Source organism: Bidens hawaiensis, unplaced genomic scaffold, assembly GCF_021521415.1.
Source record: "Bidens hawaiensis isolate Kalapana, Puna unplaced genomic scaffold, B.hawaiensis_p1.1 tig00024620_1, whole genome shotgun sequence".
Lineage (NCBI taxonomy): Eukaryota > Viridiplantae > Streptophyta > Magnoliopsida > Asterales > Asteraceae > Bidens > Bidens hawaiensis.
This window is the reverse complement of record NW_027493887.1, coordinates 72,512-95,552: the sequence shown is the minus strand read 5'-3', so window position 1 is coordinate 95,552 and position 23,041 is coordinate 72,512. Positions and strand designations below refer to the sequence as shown.

The following is a 23,041-nucleotide window of genomic DNA, read 5'->3' as shown; positions in this document are numbered from 1 at the left end:
AACAAACTTAAGCACACATATGCATCGAACGAAAAATCAAGAAACCTGTTACTTAGTCATAAACCATAACAAAAAATAAATCCAAACCAAAATTCAAAATCAACAAAAGTTCATCATAAACCTAGGCGGTCTAAAGGTTTAGCCAACAACCATACTCAAGAACAAAAGAAAATAACTAAGTTCAAATAATGAATTCATGACGAAAACAATAAATTCAAACCAAATAAGAATGACGTTTGGATGAGTAGGTGTTAAACCCAGGCGTTCTCTCCTCGAACCAAAGACTTGCTCCTCCTATTATTTTATTTTTTCTCTTGTCAAACCCCAACAGCCAGCAGGGGCGCCTCGCTTTTTATTTACTCTTGTCAAACTTGTAACCTTAGTATTCTTTTTCTTTTCTTGTCTTGAAAGATTCTTCAATTGTGTGATTACATATTCATATGGGCCCCTGCATATTTAATAATTTCTTAATTTAACTATATAATAATAATTACTTGATGTTTGAATTAAAGTCAACAAATTGTTGACATAAGAAAGCAATATCGCATATTACATTTAGACAATTTTAGTTTAATTTAATTCTTTTATTTGAGTAAACTGCGGTTTTCGTCCCTGTGGTTTGTCTAAATTCGCAGTTTTAGTCCAATAGTTTCAAACTTGCGATTTTCGTCCATGTGGTTTCATTTCACCTGCAATTAAAACCGAATTCATTAACCCCGTTAAGTATGGTCGCTAAACCCATCAGAGTACCTTTCACGTGAGGGGCACTTTGTCGTTTTTCCCCAACTAAACCCGAGCCCCTCACGTGAGGGGGGGCTTGCGAATTACGACTGAGTTTATTTGGGGAGAAAAGGGGCAAAAATGCCCCTCGCGTGAGGGGCACGCTGATGTGTTTAACGACCAAACTTAACGGGGTTAATGAATTCGGGTTTAATTGCAAGTGAAATGAAACCACAGGGACGAAAATCGCAAATTTGAAACTATTGGACTAAAACCGTGTATTGGGACAAACCACGGGGACGAAAACCGTAGTTCACTCCTTTTATTTTATATTAAAAAAATATATGTGTTTAAACACAAAGTGTATATTTAATCTAAAATATAGCATTGAGCTCGTAGTTTTGTGAAACTTTTAAAATACAAATATGAGACACTTAAGAATAATATTTACTAAAAACCTAGCCCAAAAATTATTTTAAAGTGTAGGAAACATTTATATATTTATATGTATATTTTAGACCGCATCAGTTGTCAAAGCTACGGCTGAGACGAAAGAAGTGAAAGATGTTCCTATAGTGTTTGACTATCCGGAGTGTTCCCATTGGACCTTCCAGGGTTACCACCAGAACGAAGAGTAGAATTCTCGATTAAAGTAATACCAGGAGCACAATCCGTCGCAAAGGCACCTTACCACCTGGCACCGTCCGAGATGAAAGGGTTAATGTCCCAACTGCAAGAACTCCTCGACGAAGGTATTTTAATCATGAGTATTTCCCTGCGGGGTGTACCAATGATGTTCATGATGGAGAAAGTCGGAAGTATGAGAATGTGTATAGATTACTACGATTTAAGCAAGCTTACTGTGAAGAACAGATATCCGTTGTCACAATTGGATGGTTTGTTTGATCAAATGCAAGGTGCGAATTGGTTCTCGCAAATAGACCTCAGAGCAGGCTATCATCAGTTGAAAGTGAAAGAGGCATACATTCCTAAGACAACATTTCAGATGCGATATGAACACTACGAGTTTCTCTTAATATCATTTGGATAGACGCATGCTCAAGCAACACTTATGGTTATGATGAATAGGGCATGTCATCCAAAATTTGGACAAATATGTCATTGTCTTCACAGATGATAGTTTTGATAAGTTCGACCATGGTGAACACTTGAGAGAAGTGTTGGAAATGCTGAAGAAATAGTAACTGTATTCTAAGTTTTCAAGGTGTATCATTAATACATGTCATAAAAGGTTGGATATCTCTTCAAGCAGAAAGAACGGAATATGAGACAGGAAGATGGGTATTGTCCTAGTGAGGCTAACGAGGTCATTGACGCAATAAGTCGTAATGGTGGAGAGGTTATTACGACGATTAAGTTGTATAAATTAGTTAGCACTTCGAATTTAATGAACAGATTTGCGAGACACAATAGAAGTTATAAAAAATGAGAGCAAGATAAAAAAAAGATAGGAATGAATTATCAGGTTACATAGAGATTTGAAAGATAATTCTTACGATGTGAGAATCAGATTTGGTCACATGTGGATTCTGTAGACATGCGAGGTCCACCAAGATGTATCAAGACTTGTAGATTGACTACTAGTGGCAGAGTATGTAAAACGCAGTGATATGATATGTCAGTAAGTGTTTGACTTGCTTGCAAGTCAAGGCAGAACATCAGAAGCTGCATGGAAAGGAACAACCATTAGAAACACCAGGATGGAGACGGGAACGCATCACAACGGATTTCATAACTAAGCTACCGTGTATATCTAGAAACCATGATACTATATGGGTGATTGTGGACCGTTTGAAGAACGGTGCTCACTTTATACCAATACGATAAGCTATCTCATCGGAAATGTTAGTTAAGGAGCTTATTAGCAAGATTGTGACAAGCCATGGAGTGTCGTTGTCAATTGTTTCATATATAGATAGTCGGTTTACATCGAGGTTTCGAAAGGAAGGAATTTGAGTACAATGAAGGCATATACTGATGAAAGTGAAACCCTTAAGTTAAGTCAAATGAAGATGAGTCCATGGTATGTGATAGTTGTCGAACAACATGATACTTTGCCTACACGGACTAGAACAAGTGTTACGAAGGTGAAACCGGCAGTAATGCAGCAAGAGGATGCAAGAAACTAAGGACAAAATATGGAAAGACATGCAAGGAAAGCGTGGATATGGTTTAGACTTATGTATACTCGAATTGAGTCTTGACAAGAATGATTAGTAGGTAACAAATTCCTCTAGAACGGAAAGGATGGAATGGTGTTATAAATGTTCATATAAAGGTCAAGACATGTCCGGAAAAGAAGTCGGTTCATATGAATAGTTGTAAAATATCAGGCAGCCTGATATGCAACAGCAAACAACAATATTCAGAGGACCACATGAGACTTGATTAGTCAAGAAAGGAAGATGTATCATCATGGACTTTATGATTAAGCTACCATAGACATCTATAACTCATGAACCCTACGTGTTGATGCAGAGCTGAGAATGAAAGAAGGTTTAAGTGGTAACTTAAGTTGTTTTCCGACAAGTTATGCAATGGTGTGCTCAAGAATTGCAAGAAGTGTTCTATCTCAAGGAATAGACAAAGGAGGAACTGGAAAGGTTTCCTTTTGGAATTAATGTGTTTTGAACGCATTGCAAAGCAGTATATTTGCAAAAGATTTTAATTGGACGGAATGGTCATTCAGTGCTAAGTGTAATGATAGTAAGTGCAATGTTTCTATTTAAAGGACAAGAAAGAAGAGCATGCTTGTGGAAGTGATATGCACTTGCAAAGTCTGGATAAGGAAGCGTATCATTGAGGACTTCATGGACAAGATACCTAAGAAAGCTAAAACTAATTGACATCACTCACTGATTTTAAGACAAAGTATAAACCAGTAAGTCAGGATGCTAAAGAAAGGATGTGAATAAAGGAAGTATTCATTTTACAAGGACTAAGTATGTTTCGAGGACAAAACCTCTTATAAGGCGGGTAGACTTGTAACATCCCGAAATTTCTAAAACTAATATTTAATATATTATTTATTTATGGTGGAATAGTTTACTTGAGTTAGTAGGGAAATAATAAAATAATAAAGATGGAAAGATAAGTATTCTAATTAGATGGAATTAATTTTATGGACAAAAAACGAAAGATGTGACTAAGGTCCATGGGCTTAAGGGAGTATAAATACCTATTAAACCTTAATCCTTTCCATTTTCATCCATCTTTACACCATAGCCTACACCATAAAAAACACACACTTCTCCAATTCCCGTTTTTGAGAAAATAGCCCACAAAGACACGATGATTCCCGGATATCTAACCGTCGGATCGGTTATCACACCCCAACCTACGGCGGAAATGTCGGGGGTGTGAATTGATTGTCACAACTCTCAAGGTACTATTATGCAATATTAGAAGTCTCAATATCTATTAAATTCTATTAAATAGTCAAGTACATCAAACTCATAATAAATAAAATAAACATCCAAAATTTAATTCTTGTATCTTCTTCTCTAACATGCATCCTAAGTTGCTTCAAACAATCTTAATAATCACGTCACACGATAACCTACATATGCGTTAAAATGCAAATAGGTTTTATCAACACTAGTTTGAGTGAGTATAACACCAAATTTGAGACACTATAATAATAATAAGTAAAAGTGCAAACTATTCCTGTGAAATATACAGTTAAGCCATAGCACATAACAATCAAACAAACCATAACATATAAACAAGCAACCAAACCATAAAGAAATTGCTCAACCAATCCATATAAATGGAAATTTGTTACCAAGCAAGGACTAAACCGTGTCATGAAAACGGACATCGGTTGCCGAAGTAAGCAAATAGCATTCAAATAAAGCAAGTAAGCAAATAGTAAGTTAGGTAAAATGATAAACACACAAGGATAAACAGTTGCAGTTGAGTACTATATAATATAAAAATATCTACGAACGCATATGTCCCCAAAACGTTTAAAATAAGTAAAAGAGTGGAGTGAAATACTCACCTTAGCGATTAAGCAAAAGATGATGATTAAATAAGAAAGCGGTAACTTAAGTCTTCGGGATTTACCAATGAGAATCCAAATTACAATAATTGAGAAAATAAATATGGAAAGAATAACGAAGCTAAAGTAGGTGGAGGTTCGGGATTTGATGATCGAGTGTTCTTGCCGAGAATATTTATTATTTAATTTCGTTAGATTTAATATAAATTTTATTATCGAAATTTTATCGTAAATAATATGATTTAGTTATATAATTACTCAAAAATACTTAATAAATATTTATAAAGATTTTATAATCTATAATAAGAGTTTAATTTATTTCAAATAAAAAAAATACTTTTTTTATATATACGATTTCTTTTAAATAAGTATTAATAATGGATGATAAATAGTAAATAATACTATTTATATATAATATTATCCCCTGTTTTTTATAAAACACTTGAATATATATTATATTTTAATTAATTAACTAATGTGATAAAAATTTAAATATATATATATATATACTTTATATTTTAATAACTAAAATATATATGCATATATACACACACACACATATATACGATTTTAACTAAAGTTCAGAAACGTGACTAGATAACATGACGGTTTTTAACAAAATATTAATTAGTTACAAGATTTATAACAATTATAGCATTTATATTATAGATATATGTTTTTATATGATCTATTAATAAACAATACTGCATTTTCCAAAAATAAAGGTGAAAAACGAGGATGCCGGGACTCGAACCCGCGCAGGAGGCCGTCTCAATTCAACACACAGACAGACAATACCAACTGATCCAACGTGACAATGATTTATAAACGAAAACTGTGTATTTTAAACAGTTACACCCAAACCTCCAAAACCTATAAACCCTAATACTTCAATTCGTTAAACCAGTTTATGATTGTTAAATTAACGAGAGGGTTATTGTTAAGCAAGTTGGCGCGAACACGATGTATAATATAATTACCTTAAACGATGCAGAATTGGAGGCAAACGGTGAGGCGACCCGACAGCCATAAACCTTTACGAACAGGGGGGTTAGGATGCAACTTAAAGCAATTAGTGTTAGGGCTTTTGATCGCGATGTCAAGAAGGAGGTGTAAACAAGTTTAATTGTGTTATTATCATCTGTGATAGTATATACGAATCTTTTGATATTGACGAGTTGCTTAATATAATAAACGAGATCGTTTTTGATCGAATTTCTATAATTACAGTGTCGGTGTTAGACGTATAAATGATTTGTAATAATCAATTCCATCTATAGAGCAAAGATTAAGGTGCAAGATACGTAAACAGGTCAATTGCGGGTTTTGGATAAAGGTTTGGGTAAATGGGTAAAATACTTATAAAATATTAATTATTCAGTTTTGCAAAAAGGTCCCTCGACTTCTTGGATGGAAGCATAATGAGGTTAAACTACAGTTTAGGGTTAGTTTTTAATATATTTTAAAGATAAAACGGGTCTACTTAATAAATTTAATAACATTATAATATTAACTCGATAAACGTGATTTTTACTGTTTAAATTATCCGAAAAATTAAAATAGGTTGGGTTACAAATACAGTCTTAATTGAAAATTTGTTACAGTCTCCCCCTACTTTAGGAAATTTCGTCCCAAAATTCGAGAAAACTATAACAACACCATTAGATTTTGAGGAAAAGAAAATTTTAAAATAAAATTTAAAAATTTATCATAGCACATAACATTGAATAGTTAAAATAACGCTCCAAATGCAAATCCGACAAGGGCACTTATATATAGGATGTACCAGCGGCGTATCCACCATGTCCTTATCATTTTTACATTTGTACCGTTATCTCAACTTATATAGGATGTACCAGCGGCGTATCCACCATGTCCTTATCATTTTTACATTTGTACCGTTATCTCAACTATTTTCGATTCTATATTATGACACACAATCTTACACATCATGATTTCCATACGAGGACTTCAATAATTATGTTCCGGACCATAATTATTTAGATCGTCGGATGGTCCACATAACTCGTCTTATCATGTGGATTTACAAAAATGTTTGAAAATATAATTTCAATGAAAATCTTTTTAGGTAAAAGAGTTATAAGTGAGACATATTTTAAATAAATAAAAGTTTATAGTTTGGCTATTTAATAATAAGGAACTTAATAAAATAACCCTTCGATAACTTTTACTTTGCTCGAAAGGCATAACAATAGAAAATCTTAATTAGTACTTCAATAACTCAAAAAACATTAATCCAAAATTTATTAAATAGTCGATACAAGAAAGAAAAGTCATCTTCAAGTAAGATAGAATATGACGAGCGGCAAAGTCTTCTAGTAGTTTAAATCTTCAGTAGCGCATGTCTTGAAACTTAAGCGTCTTGGGTGATTTGATCCATGAGGGCTTGAGCAGTCATGATAGATTGATCGGACATTGCTTGGGGAACTGGAGCTCGAATGGTTTGCAAGAGGGTTGATTGGTTAGGGTAGGCTTGGTAAACTTGTTTTTGCGGGTGCAGAATCTGATAAGTTTGGACTAAGTATGAATGATCTAGCTTGACGAAAGGAGCTTGAAGGACAAAGGGTCGACAAGTTGGGACTTGATGGGTAATGTAGTAGGGTGTAACTATAGTTTGAACTTGATTGGCATGGATAATATGAGGGTACATATCATTGAGAGGATTAGGGTCCTTTGAATGGTAGCAAGCATGGGTAGTAGGGGCATCAGGTTGAGCATGAGGAGTAAGTTGTTGCGAGACGGCTTGTGCATTAGGCGGTGTAGGGCAAGTATATGCAAAGATGATCGAAGCGATTACATTGGGTGCAAAAACGACATGAGGATTGGGTCGAATGATGAGAGTTACTAGTGGGGCATATCGATTGAATACCGATGGAAAGTTTCTTGCTCTGGATACTTTGTTTTTGTCAAGGTTGATGATTGATTTGATTAACAACATAGTTTTTATGATTAGACTTGTGCTTGTTGTTGTCGCGAGGATGAGTATAAGTAAATGAATTAAATATTCAATCAAGGAAGTTAGTGAACAAGTTTGAATTGGTTGTATTAATATTTTGAATTTGATTTTATATTTTAGAGGTTGCAGTAGTTAACTACTTGGCTATACACGCGGTGGTCATGAGAACCAAACGATTGATGTCGAGGACGACGGTGGTTACTTAAGTGAGACATTCTATGAGGACCATAAATAAAGATTTACAAGATGAAGGATAAGTTGAGGAAACTAATAACAGTTTAATTGAGTTAAATAACTTATAATAATCTTGCTTTCAAGAAATAGGGGATTGCGTCGCATCATGAGGATTAAAAGTAAAAGATTATAAGATGAGAGGGGTAGATTGCGTAAATAGTTATTAGATAATGTAGTTAATATGATTAATGTGTGATGACTACACGGGGGGATAAGTCAGTTTAAAATTTAGATTTTTTTTATTAAGTAAATTTTACAATAAACTAACGAAATATATTTGTGGATGTTGGTCTCCCATGAGCTTTCCATGGCAATTTGAATGGCCCAACGAAACTAACGAATAAAAACAACTGAGTTGGGCAGCCCATGAGCGTTACATGGCATTTTGATTGTCCTAACTAATTAACGAATTAACAATACAACATAGTTTGTCGGCCCAATGAGCGTTACATGTTGTTTTAACCGGCAATACTAAATAACGAACAAACGAAAGAAATATGAGTAGTTGGAACATCCCGTGAACCACCATGTATGATGAACTCCAACAAAAACATAAAAAAAACTGAGAAATGGATACTATGAGTGCCCATGGGTTCCATGGATTTTTCACCCAACTAATCATTTAAATAACAAAACACAACAATCGGGAAAACCGAGTTTAGCCACGAACCACCGTGAATTCGGTTAAAATCAACCTAAGATGTTGGTCGTATGACAGTTGTGTTCCTCTTTGGCCAAGAGGAACTTGTCATGCTACATAGCCTTAAGATGAAGGAGTAAAAACAAAACTAGGGAATTCTTAAAGAATTTCCCAATAACAAAAAGGCAATCTACTTTGATTTAGAATATTCACGAAAATTTTTTTTGAAGGTTGAGGCATAGCCTTAGAGTTGTGTGTGTGTGTGTGAATGATAATACAATAATATATAATCATTAAATAATTATCTAAGAAAGCTGTAAACAATTAATTTCGAACACATAAGGCAAACCGATAAGCAAGTATGGGGCTCCTAAGCATGTTACTATGGCACCACTAACGATCTATCTTAAACCTTCGGCTTTGATACCAATCCGTCACACCCCAATCTACGGCGGAAATGTCGGGCGTGAACTGACTGCCACAGCTCTCAAGGTACTATTATGCAATATTAGAAGTGTCAATATTTATTAAATTTTATTAAATAGTCAAGTACATCAAACTCATAAATAAACAAGTAAAATAAACAACCAAAATTTAATTCTTGTATCTTCTTCTCTAACATGCATCCTAAGTTGCTTCAAACAATCTTGATAATCGCGTCACACGATAACCTGCATATGCATTAAAAATACAAATAGGTTTTGTCAACGCTAGGTTGAGTGAGTATAACACCAAATTTGAGACACTATAATAATAATAAGTAAAAGTGCAAACTGTTTCTGTGAGATATACAGTTAAGCCATAGCACATAACAATCAAACAAACCATAACATATAAACAAGCAACCAAACCATAAAGAAATGGCTCAATCAATCCATATAAATGGACATTGATACCAAGCAAGTCCTAAACCGTGCCATGAAAATGGACATCGGTTACCGAAATGAGCAAATGGCGTTCAAATAAAGCAAGTAAGCAAATAGCAAGTTAGGCAAAACGATAAACACACAAGGATAAACAATTGCAGTTGAGTACTATATAATATAAAAAAAATCTACGAACTCATATGTCGCCAGGACGGTTAAAATAAGTAAAATGAGGTAGTGAAATACTCACCTTAGTGATTAAGCAAGAGATAATGATTAAATAAGAAAGCGGTAAGTCAAGTCTTCGGGATTTACCAACGGAAATCCTAATTACAATAATTGATAAAATAAATATGAAAATAATAACGAAGCTAAAATTAGTAGAGGTTCGGGATTTGATGATCGAGTGTTCTTGACGAGAATATTTATTATTTAATTTCTTTAGATTTATTATAAATTTTATTATCGAAATTTTATCGTAAATAATATGATTTAGTTAAATACTTACTCTAAAATACTTAAATAAATATTTATAAAGATTTTATAATCTATAATAATATATTAGTTCATTTCAAATAAAAAAATAACTTTTTTTATATATACTTTATTGTCAATAAGGATTTCTTTTAAATAAGTATTTAATAATAAATGCTAAATAGTAAATAATACTATTTATATATAATATGATCTCCTTTTTTTATAAAACACTTGAATTTATATATTATATTTTAATATATTAATTAACGTGATAAAAATTTAAATATATATAAACTTTATATTAAATCTCGTTAAAAAATTTTAATTACTAAAAAATATATATGCATATATATATACACACACACATATATACGATTTTAACTAAAGTTCATAAATGTGACTATATAACATGTCGGTTTTTAACAAAATATTAATTAGTTACAAGATTTATAACAATTATAGCATTTATATTATAGATATATGTTTTTATATGATATATTAATAAACAATAATGCATTTTCCAAAAATAAAGCTGCAAAACGAGGCTGCCGGGACTCGAACCCGCGCAGCAAGCCGTCTCAATTCAACACACAGACAGACAAGACCAACTGATCCAACGTGACAACTGAGTTATAAATGAAAACTGTGTATTTTAAATAGTTACACCAAAACCCCCAAAACCTATAAATCCTAATACTTCAATTCGTTAAACCAGTTTATGATTGGTTAATTAACGAGAGGGTTATTGTTAAGCAAGTTGGCGCGAACACGATGCATAATACAATTACCTTAAACGATGCAGGATTGGAGGCAAACGGCGAGGCAACCCGACGACCATAAACCATTACGAACACGGGGCTGGGATGCAACTTAAAGCAATTAGTGTTAGGGCTTTTGATCGCGATGTCAAGAAGGAGGTGTAAACAAGTTTAATCGTGTTATTATCATCTGTGATAATATATACGAATCTTTTTATATTGACAAGTTTCTTAATATAATAAAGAGATCGTTTTTTATCGTATTTCTATAATTACAGTGTCGGTGTGAGTCGTGTTAGACGTATAAACGATTTGTTATAATCAATTCCATCTATAGAGCAAAGATTAAGGTGCAAGATACGTAAACAGGTCAATTACGGGTTTTGGATTAATGTTGGGGTAAATGGGTAAAAGAATTATAAAATATTAATTATTCAGTTTTGCAAAAAGGTCCCTCAACTTCTCGGACGGAAGCAAAATGAGGTTAAACTATAGTTTAGGGTTAGTTTTGAATATATTTCAAAGATAAAACGGGTCTATTTAATAAATATAATAACATTATAATAATAACTCGATAAACGTGATTTTTACTAATTAAATTATCCGAAAAATTAAATTGGTCGGGTTACGGATACAATCTTAATTGAAAATCCGAGTTGTTACGTCGGTCTCAAATTTTAATTGAGTATTCATGGAATATAAATGAAGATTTCAACCGATCAGATCTTCAATCGGAGGTCGCGAAGTCCGGTTTTTATCAGCAAAACCGTTACAGCTACAAATGGAGTTTTTCGGCGACTGTATCGGCGGATTCCGGCATCAGTGGGCGGCACTGGTAGGGCTCGACAACCCGGTGGCGTGGCGACTTGAGTCACTAAAATCGGATTTTGTTGATATGGTTTTGGTCTTCTCGAGTGATTTCAGACATAAACCTCAAAGGTACACTTTTGTTAGAAAAGCTTACTTACGTGCACGGATTTGCATGAAACTTAGTAGGATGATAGATCGGGTCATGATTATTGATAAAGTAATGAACTTGATAGTAAACGGTTTAGTTGGTTCATTTGGGTAAAACGAGTAGTGTTCGGTTTGCGAAAAGGATGGGTAAACGAAGTCGTTTTTGCATGAAACTTGGTATAATAGTAAATCGGGCCTTATTATACAAGGAAAATATAAACTTGAATGTAAACGAGATGTTGGAATGAAACGGCCAATATGGATGATGTTTGGGCCAAGTTAAAGGATAAAAAGAACTCGTTATGGCTCATAACCCGTTTCATCGTTTAAACGGGTAAAACGAGTATAAAGGAGATATTAGAAAGTAATCGAATAGAAAAGTAATCGAATAGAAAAGTATTCGAATCGAATAGAAAGTAATCGAATCGAATGGTCATTTGATTAGAATGCCATTCGATTAGAATCTGCCATTCGAATCGAAAGTCCATTAGATTAGAATATGTCATTCGAATAGAAAGTCCATTCGAATAGAATCTGCCATTCGAATAGAAAGTCCATTTGAATAGAATCTGCCACTCGAATAGAAAGTCCATTCGAATAGAAAGGTGAGAATTCGATTAGATTAGTTTAGAATCAAACTTATGATGAAATCTAAAAGTATGAAAAGCATATAATTAGTTAATTGATACTTGCAGTTAATATACAGTTATCCGTACATGACTAAAGAAAGGGATTACCATTAACTTTGAACGTAACCGCATTCAGGTGAGTTTCTAGCCCCATTTCCTTGTTATGTTTTCGGGGCTGTGTGCATACTCAATGTGAATAGTTAATACACTTACTTTAAGTGGTAAGTGTATGCCATATATGATATGTGTGATAGTTATCGACGTTATGAATGAATGCTTTTCAGTACGTGAACGATCTTCGGATATTACACGTATCGCCAAGGAAGGTGAGTGTTAGAATATGTAAATGTGTATAAAGTGTGTATGAATGATAAATCAGGGTATGCATGAAATCGTATGAATGCTAGTATGAAAGTATTGTTAAGCGAATGTAGGGAATAGACCCTAATAAAATCTGCGAATGTAGGGAACAGACCCTAATAATATCTGCGAATGTAGGGAACCGACCCTAATAATATCTGCGAATGTAGGGAACAGACCCTAATAATATTTGCGTATGAAGGGAACAGATCCTAATAATATTTGCTAATGTAGGAAACAGACCCTAATAATACCTGCGAATGTATGGAACATACCCTAATGATATCTACGAATGTAGGGTACAGACCCTAATAATATCTGCAAAGGTTATAGGGCGAAATGTTCTTAAAAACATATAGATAGTTATGTATGAATGAAAGTATGAAAGAAAGAAAGTATGAAAGTATGGAACAATGCAAGTATGAAGTATAGAAGTATGAATATATGTATGAGTGTATGTATGAATGAAAGAAGCAAGTTAAGTATGTAATATGTATCTACGGATATGTATATATATATATATGAATGTAATGTATGTTGTCTGATTAACTAAAACTCACTCAGCGTAGCTGACTTTTAGTATGCACGCATGCAAATAGGATGAAGGAGCTAGCTTGAGGGGAACACATGGCATGGACTGAGCTGACTGACATCTAGTGATGAAAAGTTATGATGTTTTATGTTAAGATAATTTGAATGTTTTAAACAAGAATGTTATGATTTTCTAAAATATGGTTGAAGTTATAATATTCCACGAAAACTTTTAATTCACTATGATATTTAGAACTGTGTTTATGAGTAAATCCAACGTTAAAGTAGGGCACCGGAACAGGGGCCTTACAAAGGCGTAAAAATCGTGCATGAACCACCATGACTTGACGTCCCGACGATAAATCTTAAATAAAAAATGAGATAAAAGGTGGAGTCGAACATGTGCACGTATTACCGCGTCTTTCATGTTTGCGACTCAAATCACGATAGTAACAACCAAATAAAATTTTAGATACAACGAGGTGTTAAAAAACTAGTCCACGTAGCACCGTGGCTTTTATGTCTTAACATTAAAATGTAAGGAGGCAACCGGAACGCTTGCATTCGACAGCTTAAAGTGGTTGTCTAATATGAGACAATCTTTAAGGAGATTTGAAACAACATGATCCAAGTTAAGCTCGTGATCCATAAAACACAATAAAAACTAATGTTTTTGCGGTGAGGTAAGGATACCTTAGATTATTATGAGAGTGTATGTATGTGTATATTTACGATTTGATAAAATAAATAAATGTAATGAACAATCGAGTAGGGTAAACACATATAGGCAACACGTATAAGGACCCTAAAGCATAAACTATACTAGGTCGTTAGTCTAACCACCTATCCTATAGTCATGGCTAAGATACCAATCTGTCACACCCCGACCAAAGACGGCGGAACATGCCAGGGTGCAACCGATTGCCCAAGAACACAAGACACTATTAAAGTGACAATATTTAATCAACTCATTAATTTCATAAATCAATAAACACATCTTGTTCGTACAAAACAAATTGAATACAAGTAAATAAATATATATTGCTTATTCAACTAATTTTCTTAGTGGTCTCAAAACAAGCTACGTTCCTCAATTCTTCGTTCAAGCAATTATCAAACCTGTAACATTGTATAAAATAAACTTTGTCAACACGAATATTGGTGAGTAATTTTCATAGTTTTGAACAATAACTATATAATAGATGAAATCCACAACTCGTATATGGAACAATAAAATATAGCAACGATTTAGATATGTAAATAGTAAATAGTTTGAGACACCTTTCTATATGGTAACAACCAAATATACTCGGATAATAGTTGCCCTATGCTACTAGCAATTAAGCTAAAATAGTTAGGGGAGCGTATGATCGTAATTAATAGTTTCATAGAGGCCAACCCGCCTAAAGCAATAAACATATATCATGTAATCATGTAAAGATATAACACCAAATCGAGCATTTATTGAAGTAACATATACTAAAGAGTTTGTGGTTTGAGACATAAGTATAAATCATTTGAATTTGAATAAGTATGCAATGCCACCCTCAAAACGTAAGATGGAAAACGGGGGATGAAAAAGTACTCACATGAAGTAAATAACTTGAAGGGTTGTTTGTGATAAACCGGGATAATAAGTTCAACGAGTGAGGTCTAGGTTAAAAGGGTTTCGGTTTTGAAGATGGTCTTGAAAGACTTTAAAGTAAAATATAATGACAAGTTAAATAATTATTCAAAGTTTGAGGTTTAAAATGTAAATACTTGAGAAATTAAAGTAACAGTTTTTGAAAAGTAAGTTTACTCAAATTGAGTCTCGGTATTCTATTCATTAGTTTTACTTAACATATGTTAAGTAACTATGTGGGTATAAATGCAATATTGCAAGACCCTTTGTTAGATATACCAAAACGGGATTTTAATGAGTGTTCGGTTAGTCGGTTAGGGTCTTGATAAATAGTCAAGTCTGAACCTGACATTCCAAAGTGATACATGTCATGAGATAACTCAATAAAATTTAAAAGAAACTTAACTAAGTGTGTAGTTCTATTTGGAAGAACCTCAACGTCCGTTAAGCGAGTGTTTGGCTTTATCGGTTCAACCTTGTTATAAGATCAAGTTGGATCCGACATACCAAGTATTTTAAGAAAACATTTAAAATTATTTTATAAAATAGTTTTAGAGAAAATATGAGATTCGGTGGCTCAAAACACACTAGTGTGTCTTAAGCGAGTGAACTCGGTTTAGTTCGGTCTTGGTTCGGTCCTTGAGTCGGAATAAGACCGAGGATCATACCCAATATCATAGAACTTATTAAAACGAACTTAGAAATTATAATAGACAATTTTTGCTTGTAACATATTAATAAATCATTTTAAATATAAAGCATTTAAACAAAAGTTCGGTTTTGGTTCGGTCCTTGACCCGGAATAAAACTGAGGATGGTTGCCACATATTCAATACCATAGAACTCATTAAAATAAACTTAAAAATAATACTACTCAAATCTTTCATACAATATGTTAACAATAAAGTATTAAAACAAAAGTGCGGTTTTGGTTCGGCTCTTGACTCGGGATGAAACCGAAAATGGTGGTCACATACCCAATATCATTGAACTATTAAACATTATTTGGAAACTAAAAGTAAGTAAGGACTAAACAATATTAATAAGCATAAACAAAATTAAAGCATAAATTAAAGTGTTTACCAAAAATTATAATAGTCCTCCATGAAGCCTTGCCTTGTAGCACGACACCTCAACCGACCGTGACCGGAGTAGTGAAAGCCGAAGGAAAACAAGGGGTGTATATTGTATATATGTTGTAACAACAAGCTTTAATTACTAAGAAGTTAGTTAGAATGTAAGATTAAACTCAATTTGACTTTAGAAAGTCAAACTGCCAAGAACTTGAATAATAAGTCAAACTGCCAAGAACTTGAATAATAACCTTAGAAATCTTAGATTGAGAGAGAGATTTGATGAAAAAAGCAGGGAAAATGAAGGGAATAGGCTTGCATTTTTATAAGGTAAGTTGAATAGGTCATGCATGGGATTTAATTCAAGTGTTTGCATGCAAATGGGTGGAGAAAAAGGAGGCAAAGAAACACAAAACAACAAAATTCGTATCCACCGCTGCAGAGCTCTTTAGCGCGGCGCTAAGGGCTCTTCCCTTTCCACTTAGCGCGGCGCTAAGTGTCACAAAGGGAAAATCTGATTTTTCAACTTTGGTAGTTTTAGCCCCTGAAGTTCGTTTTGAGCGTTTTAGAGGCATTTTAAGGGTTGTAAAAGATGTTTTTGAGATCCGACAACCATAAAACAAATATGTAGCATAAAATTCATCCTTTTTCTGATAAAGTAAAATGTCTAATACACATGGCGGCTGTAGAATGCCTCTCTGAAGCAAAATCCCGCTGGGTCGGGTTATGTTAAATATATTTGAAACCCACACAAAATGGATCTTATATATAGTCTCTCTAACCTATAAAACTCATAACACTCAGCTGCTCTCCTAGGGTATCTAACGACATCGATATGTTATGACAAATATCTTCACCGATTTGTTACACTACGACCTCGTGTTTCCTATTAGAAACATAATATGTTTGTATCGATCTTTTACAATGATTTTTAGATAGCCCTCTTTTCGTTCGATCTACGAAGAAGACATCGATTTTTTCAAGTAACAGGTAATCTCGATTCTTATCTTCAAATTGATTTTAAATGTCAAAATCATCGGCCATAAGTTACTTTAATCACTTTCGTTTGTTACTAAATGAAGTAGTGTAATTTCGTATGTTAGTTGTAGACTTATTTACGGCTAACGTTTCAAGTGTGTTGTAGGGGTATGGTACTAAACCCGGTTTTACGACCCTAAATTTATTATGTTTGGCTTATTTTATTATATGGACTAATACAATGTTATTGGGCTGAGGGGGTTTTGTGGAGGTAACCCTAACTGGGCTAGGCCCATTAGGGTACCATGATGGTGGCCATGAGGCTCCCTATATAAGGAGGTCTCCACCTCCTTATTAGGGGTTGGTTATTCTCAATAAGAGCCACCACCATATTTTTGTATCTGTGAACAAGAGATCCTGGAGATTTCTTAGCGGTCACCTCCACACCCCCAAAAAGTCATTGCAGATCCCAACCAGCCGGAGAAGAAGATCAAGACGTGGTTCGTTCATCTCGAAATCCGTGGAAACATCGTCATGGATCAGGTCAGATTCATCTCGTGCTTCGACATTGGCGCCATCCGTGGGACGGCAATGAACCACGCTTCGCTTCTCGTCTCGGCCCTCCGATCTGTTCATCAATATCTCGGGTCTACGGTTTCTTCTTTCAGATATGTTCTATGGAAATCCAAAAATCCGTAGATCTAAAAAATACTTCCAGATCTGGAAATACACAGGAAGAAATACCACCGAACTTTTGGGGAAAACCCTTAGATCTGTGTTTTTTCTAAGTGAAATATACCAAATCTAGTTATGATTTTTTCAGATCTGGGTTCGTTTGAGCAACAGTCACACTTCATATTCATAGATCTATAAATCCTATTAGATCTGTTGGTTTTACATAAAACCTACCTGATGTGGATATTCAAAATCTCTAGATCGTGCGCGCCACCGCGGATCAAAATCGCTCCCTGTGGATCAACTTCGGATTCCGCATGCGCGCTCCCGGCGATCACTATACGCCACAGCGGGTCGCATGCGCGCTCCCGGCGATCACTCTACGCCACAGCGGGTCGCATGCGCGCTCCCGGCGATCACTACACGCCACAGCGGGCCGCATGCGCGCCCCCGGCGATCACTCTACGCCACAGCGGGTCGCATGCGCGCCCCCGGCGATCACTCTACGCCACAGCGGGTCGCATGCGCGCCCCCGGCGATCACTCTACGCCACAGCGGGTCGCATGCGCGCCCCCGGCGATCACTCTACGCTACAGCGGGTCGCATACGCGCCCCTGGCGATCACTCTACGCCACAGCGGGTCGCATGCGCGCTCCCGGCGATCACTCTACGCCACAGCGGGTCGCATGCGCGCCCCCGGTGATCACTCTACGCAACAGCGAATTGCATGCGCGCTCCCGGCGATCACTCTACGTCACATCGGGTCGCATGCGCGCTCCCGGCGATGTAACGATTCCGGAAAATTCAGGTATACCCTAGCCGGAATATACCATTTATGTGTTATTTAATACTGAATATATAAATTATAATGTGTTTATACGAGTATATAAGATTCACAAGTATGAATTATACTCGAATGTACAGCTAGTCGTATTGGAATTACGATTAACCGATGAACGATTATTGAAACCCGATCGAATCGGGGATTACATTATAGACGAAATATATGATGTTTAGTAAGGTTTACGAAGTATTAAGGCTACGGGATAAGTGAATTATAGCACAGAAAAAGGATTTCGATTTATTGGTACGTCGGTACGATAAACGAAACCTTTAACATCAAACCAAGCAAGAGAAGATCGATCAAGCCGAAAAAGATTCACAATGACCGACAATATGATGTGTTGAGTCAATAAATGTCATGATTTAAGTTTTTTAAAGTTTTTAAATCGGTTTTATATAAATTTTATTTTTAAGCCGAAAAACGACCGTTTTAGCCTCGTTTTAAGCCGAATTAAGTGTTTAACCGAAAAACGAACTGAACCAGATTATCCACAACATTATCCGGATTACACAATCCAAATATGTGGCCAAGGTTTGAGATGTGGGCCCCACCCCACACCATACATGGACCGATCGGTCCATATGGTGCACACACACATATCATTTTCTTTTTTTAACACTTCAACTCCACATTTCTCTCAACATTCTTCAACATTCATCCAAAAACCCAAGTTTTTAAGCAAGAATCATAAGGTATAAACATGTTATTATGGTTTAATCTTGGTTTTTAATTCCAAAATCTTGAGAAAATGAGGTTTCAAGTGAAAAATGGGTGAAAGCCCGAGATGAAACCGATTCTTGCATGTTCAAGTGATGTATACAAGTTATACAAGGGATCTTGGTCCAAGAAAGGAGTTAAAAGAGTCAAAAACGAATTTTTACGGTTAAAATCTTTGTTTTGATGTCTTAACCGAAACCATGAAAGGAATGGCTTGATTGTGGGTATAACTTGCTTGGTGTGGTGTTATTGTGCTTGTAGGTGTTATATCTAGTTGCTAGCAAAGGCTAGAAAGCAAGATCTTTGCGATCTAAAGCTAGAAACACAAGGTAGTTCGGTTTTTCGTATGATTTGTGTGATTTGGACAGATTGTGGTAGACTTAGAGTTGGGTCATGAAATTTCACAGAGATGATCTACACATGAAAATATGAGATTTGTGAAATTTTGGTAATTTTTGGATAAAGGATGAATATTTGGTGAATTTAATGCTCGGTTTTGGCTAAAAATGGTGAAAAATAGCTAAACATCATGAAAAATTCTGGAAAAATTCAGATAAGCTTTTTATAACATATAAAAGTCACACACAAAATTTCAGGTCCATTAGAGAAGTCTAAGTAGGCTTTTCGGTAAAACGAGTTCTAGGGTTTTCTAGCTCGGTTTTGGTGAAAATGGCATGAAAAATGAGTTTTTGGTTCTGTAAAAATTACTGGGAACTATATGGATGGCAGGAGTCATCCCAGAAAAATTTGGTATTTTTCTAAGGTCGTTTGGTGTTTAAATGACGTTTAAAAATAGATAAATAAATGTTAAATATAAAGATTAATTCTGGAAATATTTTTATAAAATTCCTTACAGTCAAAAACTGATTTTTGCAAAATTTCAAGATCCGAGACTAAACGGATAATTATTTGTGCTAAACAGAACATAAAAACAAACTTTTAAAGCTTAAAACGCGTAAACCGCCAAAGTTCGCCTAAGCGAGCTGACTTGTGTATAAAAACCCTAAAAATGGACTATTTTCATGAAACTAAGTTAATCAAGTAAAAATAAATCATCCGAAAGTAATTCGGATGAATTGGGTAATTTTACCCGATTTAGCAGTTTCCGGTATATTAAAGACGGAAACGGGCCCCGCGGCCAAACGGGGTGTCTAAACCGAGCTATAATTTCACCACTTTAATTAAAATATCAGTAACAACTATTTTCGGGTCGTATGTGACCAAACTCATTTTTGAAAACATAAAGACGGTTAACCGTGCTAGGCACGCAAAACGAGAAAACAAACTAATGGTAATTTTGACTAAAGAACTCTAAGTGATATCACAATCTAAGTCCTGAGAAGTGTTTCAGGGTTAACATTGTCCCCGGATCGTGTACGGTACTGGGTTAACAGTGTCCCCAGACGTACCGGTTAACACGAATTTAAGTTATATTAATAGAAATTGTGTAGTAACGACTTAGGGATCGTATTACAGATCCGGACCGGTAGCTGTGCACAGTATTACATCTTTGCTCACAAAAAGGTGAGTTTCACGAGCCCTTTTTATTGAACTGTTTTAAATATTTTCCCGGGGCGGAAATCATGTTTTTATCAAAGTGTTTAAGTACATGCCGATCGCATGGAAATGAATGTATTTATATAATGTTTATTGTACGGGAATCGTACGGTAATGTATTAAGATGGTAATTGTCTGAGTTGCTAATATTGTAAGACCCGAAATAGTGTTCTGGGTTAACAGTGTCCCCAGAGGTTATTAAAAGTATTTCTGGGTTAACAGTGTCCCCAGAGGTTATTAAATGTGTTTCTGGGTTAACAGTGTCCCCAGAGGTTATTAAATGTATTTCTGGGTTAACAGTGTCCCCAGAGGTTATTAAATGTGTTTCTGGGTTAACAGAGGTTTCACTTGTAGGCTCAGCATAATTACATCGTTAATATATGATTATTAAAATGATTTGTCATGGTTTATTTAAATTAGTGAAACTCACCAACTATTCGTAGTTGACCCGTTTTCTTTACATGCTTTCTAGGTACACCCAAATTGGAATGAGTGATACGTGCTTGATGATGTGTGTTATTTTGTGGAAGCTTAAGGGTCTATATTTTGTATTAAACATGTTAACATACTATTGGTAAAACTTATGTGATAACGCCTAGTCGGTAACGAAACTCGGAACAATGTAATACGTTTAAATTATTGTAGAGGTGTTTTCTTTATAAGCAATGCTGTTGATATCAGATGTGTCTATTGCATCCCGTTTACGTTTCCTCTGCGGTTACGGGGTGTTACAGGCGATCACTCTACGCCACAGCGAATTGCATGCGCGCTCCCGGCGATCACTCTACGTCACAGCGGGTCGCATGCGTGCTCCTGGCGATCACTCTACGCCACAGCGGGTCGCATGCGGGCTCCCGGCGATCACTCTACGCCACAGCGGGTCGCATGCGCGCTCCCGGCGATCACTCTACGCCACAGCTCACGCATATCACATGCTCATGAAGACAGCCAAAACCTATGCTCGTGGCGCATATCACATGCTCACGCATCACGCATGCTCACGCGTATCACGTATGCTCACGCATACCACATATGCTCACGCATCACGTATGCTCACGCATCACGTATGCTCACGCATCTCAAATGCTCACGCATCACATATGTTATTGGGCTTCACGTACGCTCATGCATATTAGATGCTCACGCATCATGCACGCTCACGCACCACATCTGCGCGTGAGAATAAAGGAGACATTGCGCAGGCCGCGCGTAAGCGACATAACAAATGAACAGTCTAATCCAAATCAGGATAAGAACAACCATGATTGTACTCATATGGCTACGCGCCATACTTAAAGGTTGGGAATCCTCATAATATCCCATATGGCTACGCGCCATACTTAAAGGTTGGGAATCCTCATAATATCCCATATGGCTACGCGCCATACTTAAAGGTTGGGAATCCTCATAATATCCCATATGGCTACGCGCCATACTTAAAGGTTGGGAATCCTCATAATATCCCATATGGTTACGCGCCATACTTAAAGGTTGGGAATCCTCATAATATCCCATATGGCTACGCGCCATATTTAAAGGTTGGGAATCCTCATAATATCCCATATGGCTACGCGCCATACTTAAAGGTTGGGAATCCTCATAATATCCCATATGGCTACGCGCCATACTTAAAGGTTGGGAATCCTCATAATATCCCATATGGCTACGCGCCAAACTTAAATGTTGGGAATCCTCATAAATCCATAGGCCACGCGCCAAGCTTAAAGGTTGGGCACACCTCATAATTTGCCCGAGGATGGGAACCATGCAATACATCCACTTTTAGTTGACATGTTTTTGCAGGTTCGGCTACGAGCCGCACAAACATCTATGACATCATTATTATTATCTGGTCATTGTGCCTCCATTATTATTTTGAAAACAGGCCGGGATATTCATCCTGCGCGGAGGAGGCCCTTGTGGGCCAGTCATTATCATCATTTTATAGCTCGTAAGTCGCCTCGCGCGCAAGCTTTTATTATTCTTATAGCTCGTAAGACGCCTCGCGCGCAAGCTTTTATTATTCTTATAGCTCGTAAGACGCCACGCGCGCAGGCTTCATTATTCTCATAGATCCGTAAGTCGACTCGCGCGCAGGCTTCATTATTTTTTCAGCTCGTAAGTCGCCTCACGCGCGCAAGCTTTATTATTCATATAGCTCGTAAGACGCCTCGCGCGCAAGCTTTCATTATTCTTATAGCTCGTAAGACGCCTTGCGCGCAAGCTTTTATTATTCTTATAGCTCGTAAGACGCCACGCGCGCAGGCTTCATTATTCTCATAGATCCGTAATTCGCCTCGCGTGCAGGCTTCATTATTTTTACAGCTCGTAAGTCGCCTCACGCGCGCAAGCTTTATTATTCATATAGCTCGTAAGACGCCTCGCGCGCAAGCTTTTATT

The 23,041-nt window shown here is 35.9% G+C and overlaps 1 protein-coding gene across 1 annotated transcript in view; it reads left to right on the top strand.

Annotated features, from left to right (window-relative positions):
* Window positions 1–1,522: 1,522 nt before the first annotated feature.
* Window positions 1,523–23,041, top strand: part of LOC143569591 (uncharacterized) — a 40,935-nt gene continuing 19,416 nt past the window's right edge. The window contains exon 1 of the mRNA XM_077055465.1: window positions 1,523–1,637. Within this exon, the coding sequence (XP_076911580.1) occupies window positions 1,523–1,637 (115 nt within the window). The remainder of the gene's footprint in view (window positions 1,638–23,041) is intronic.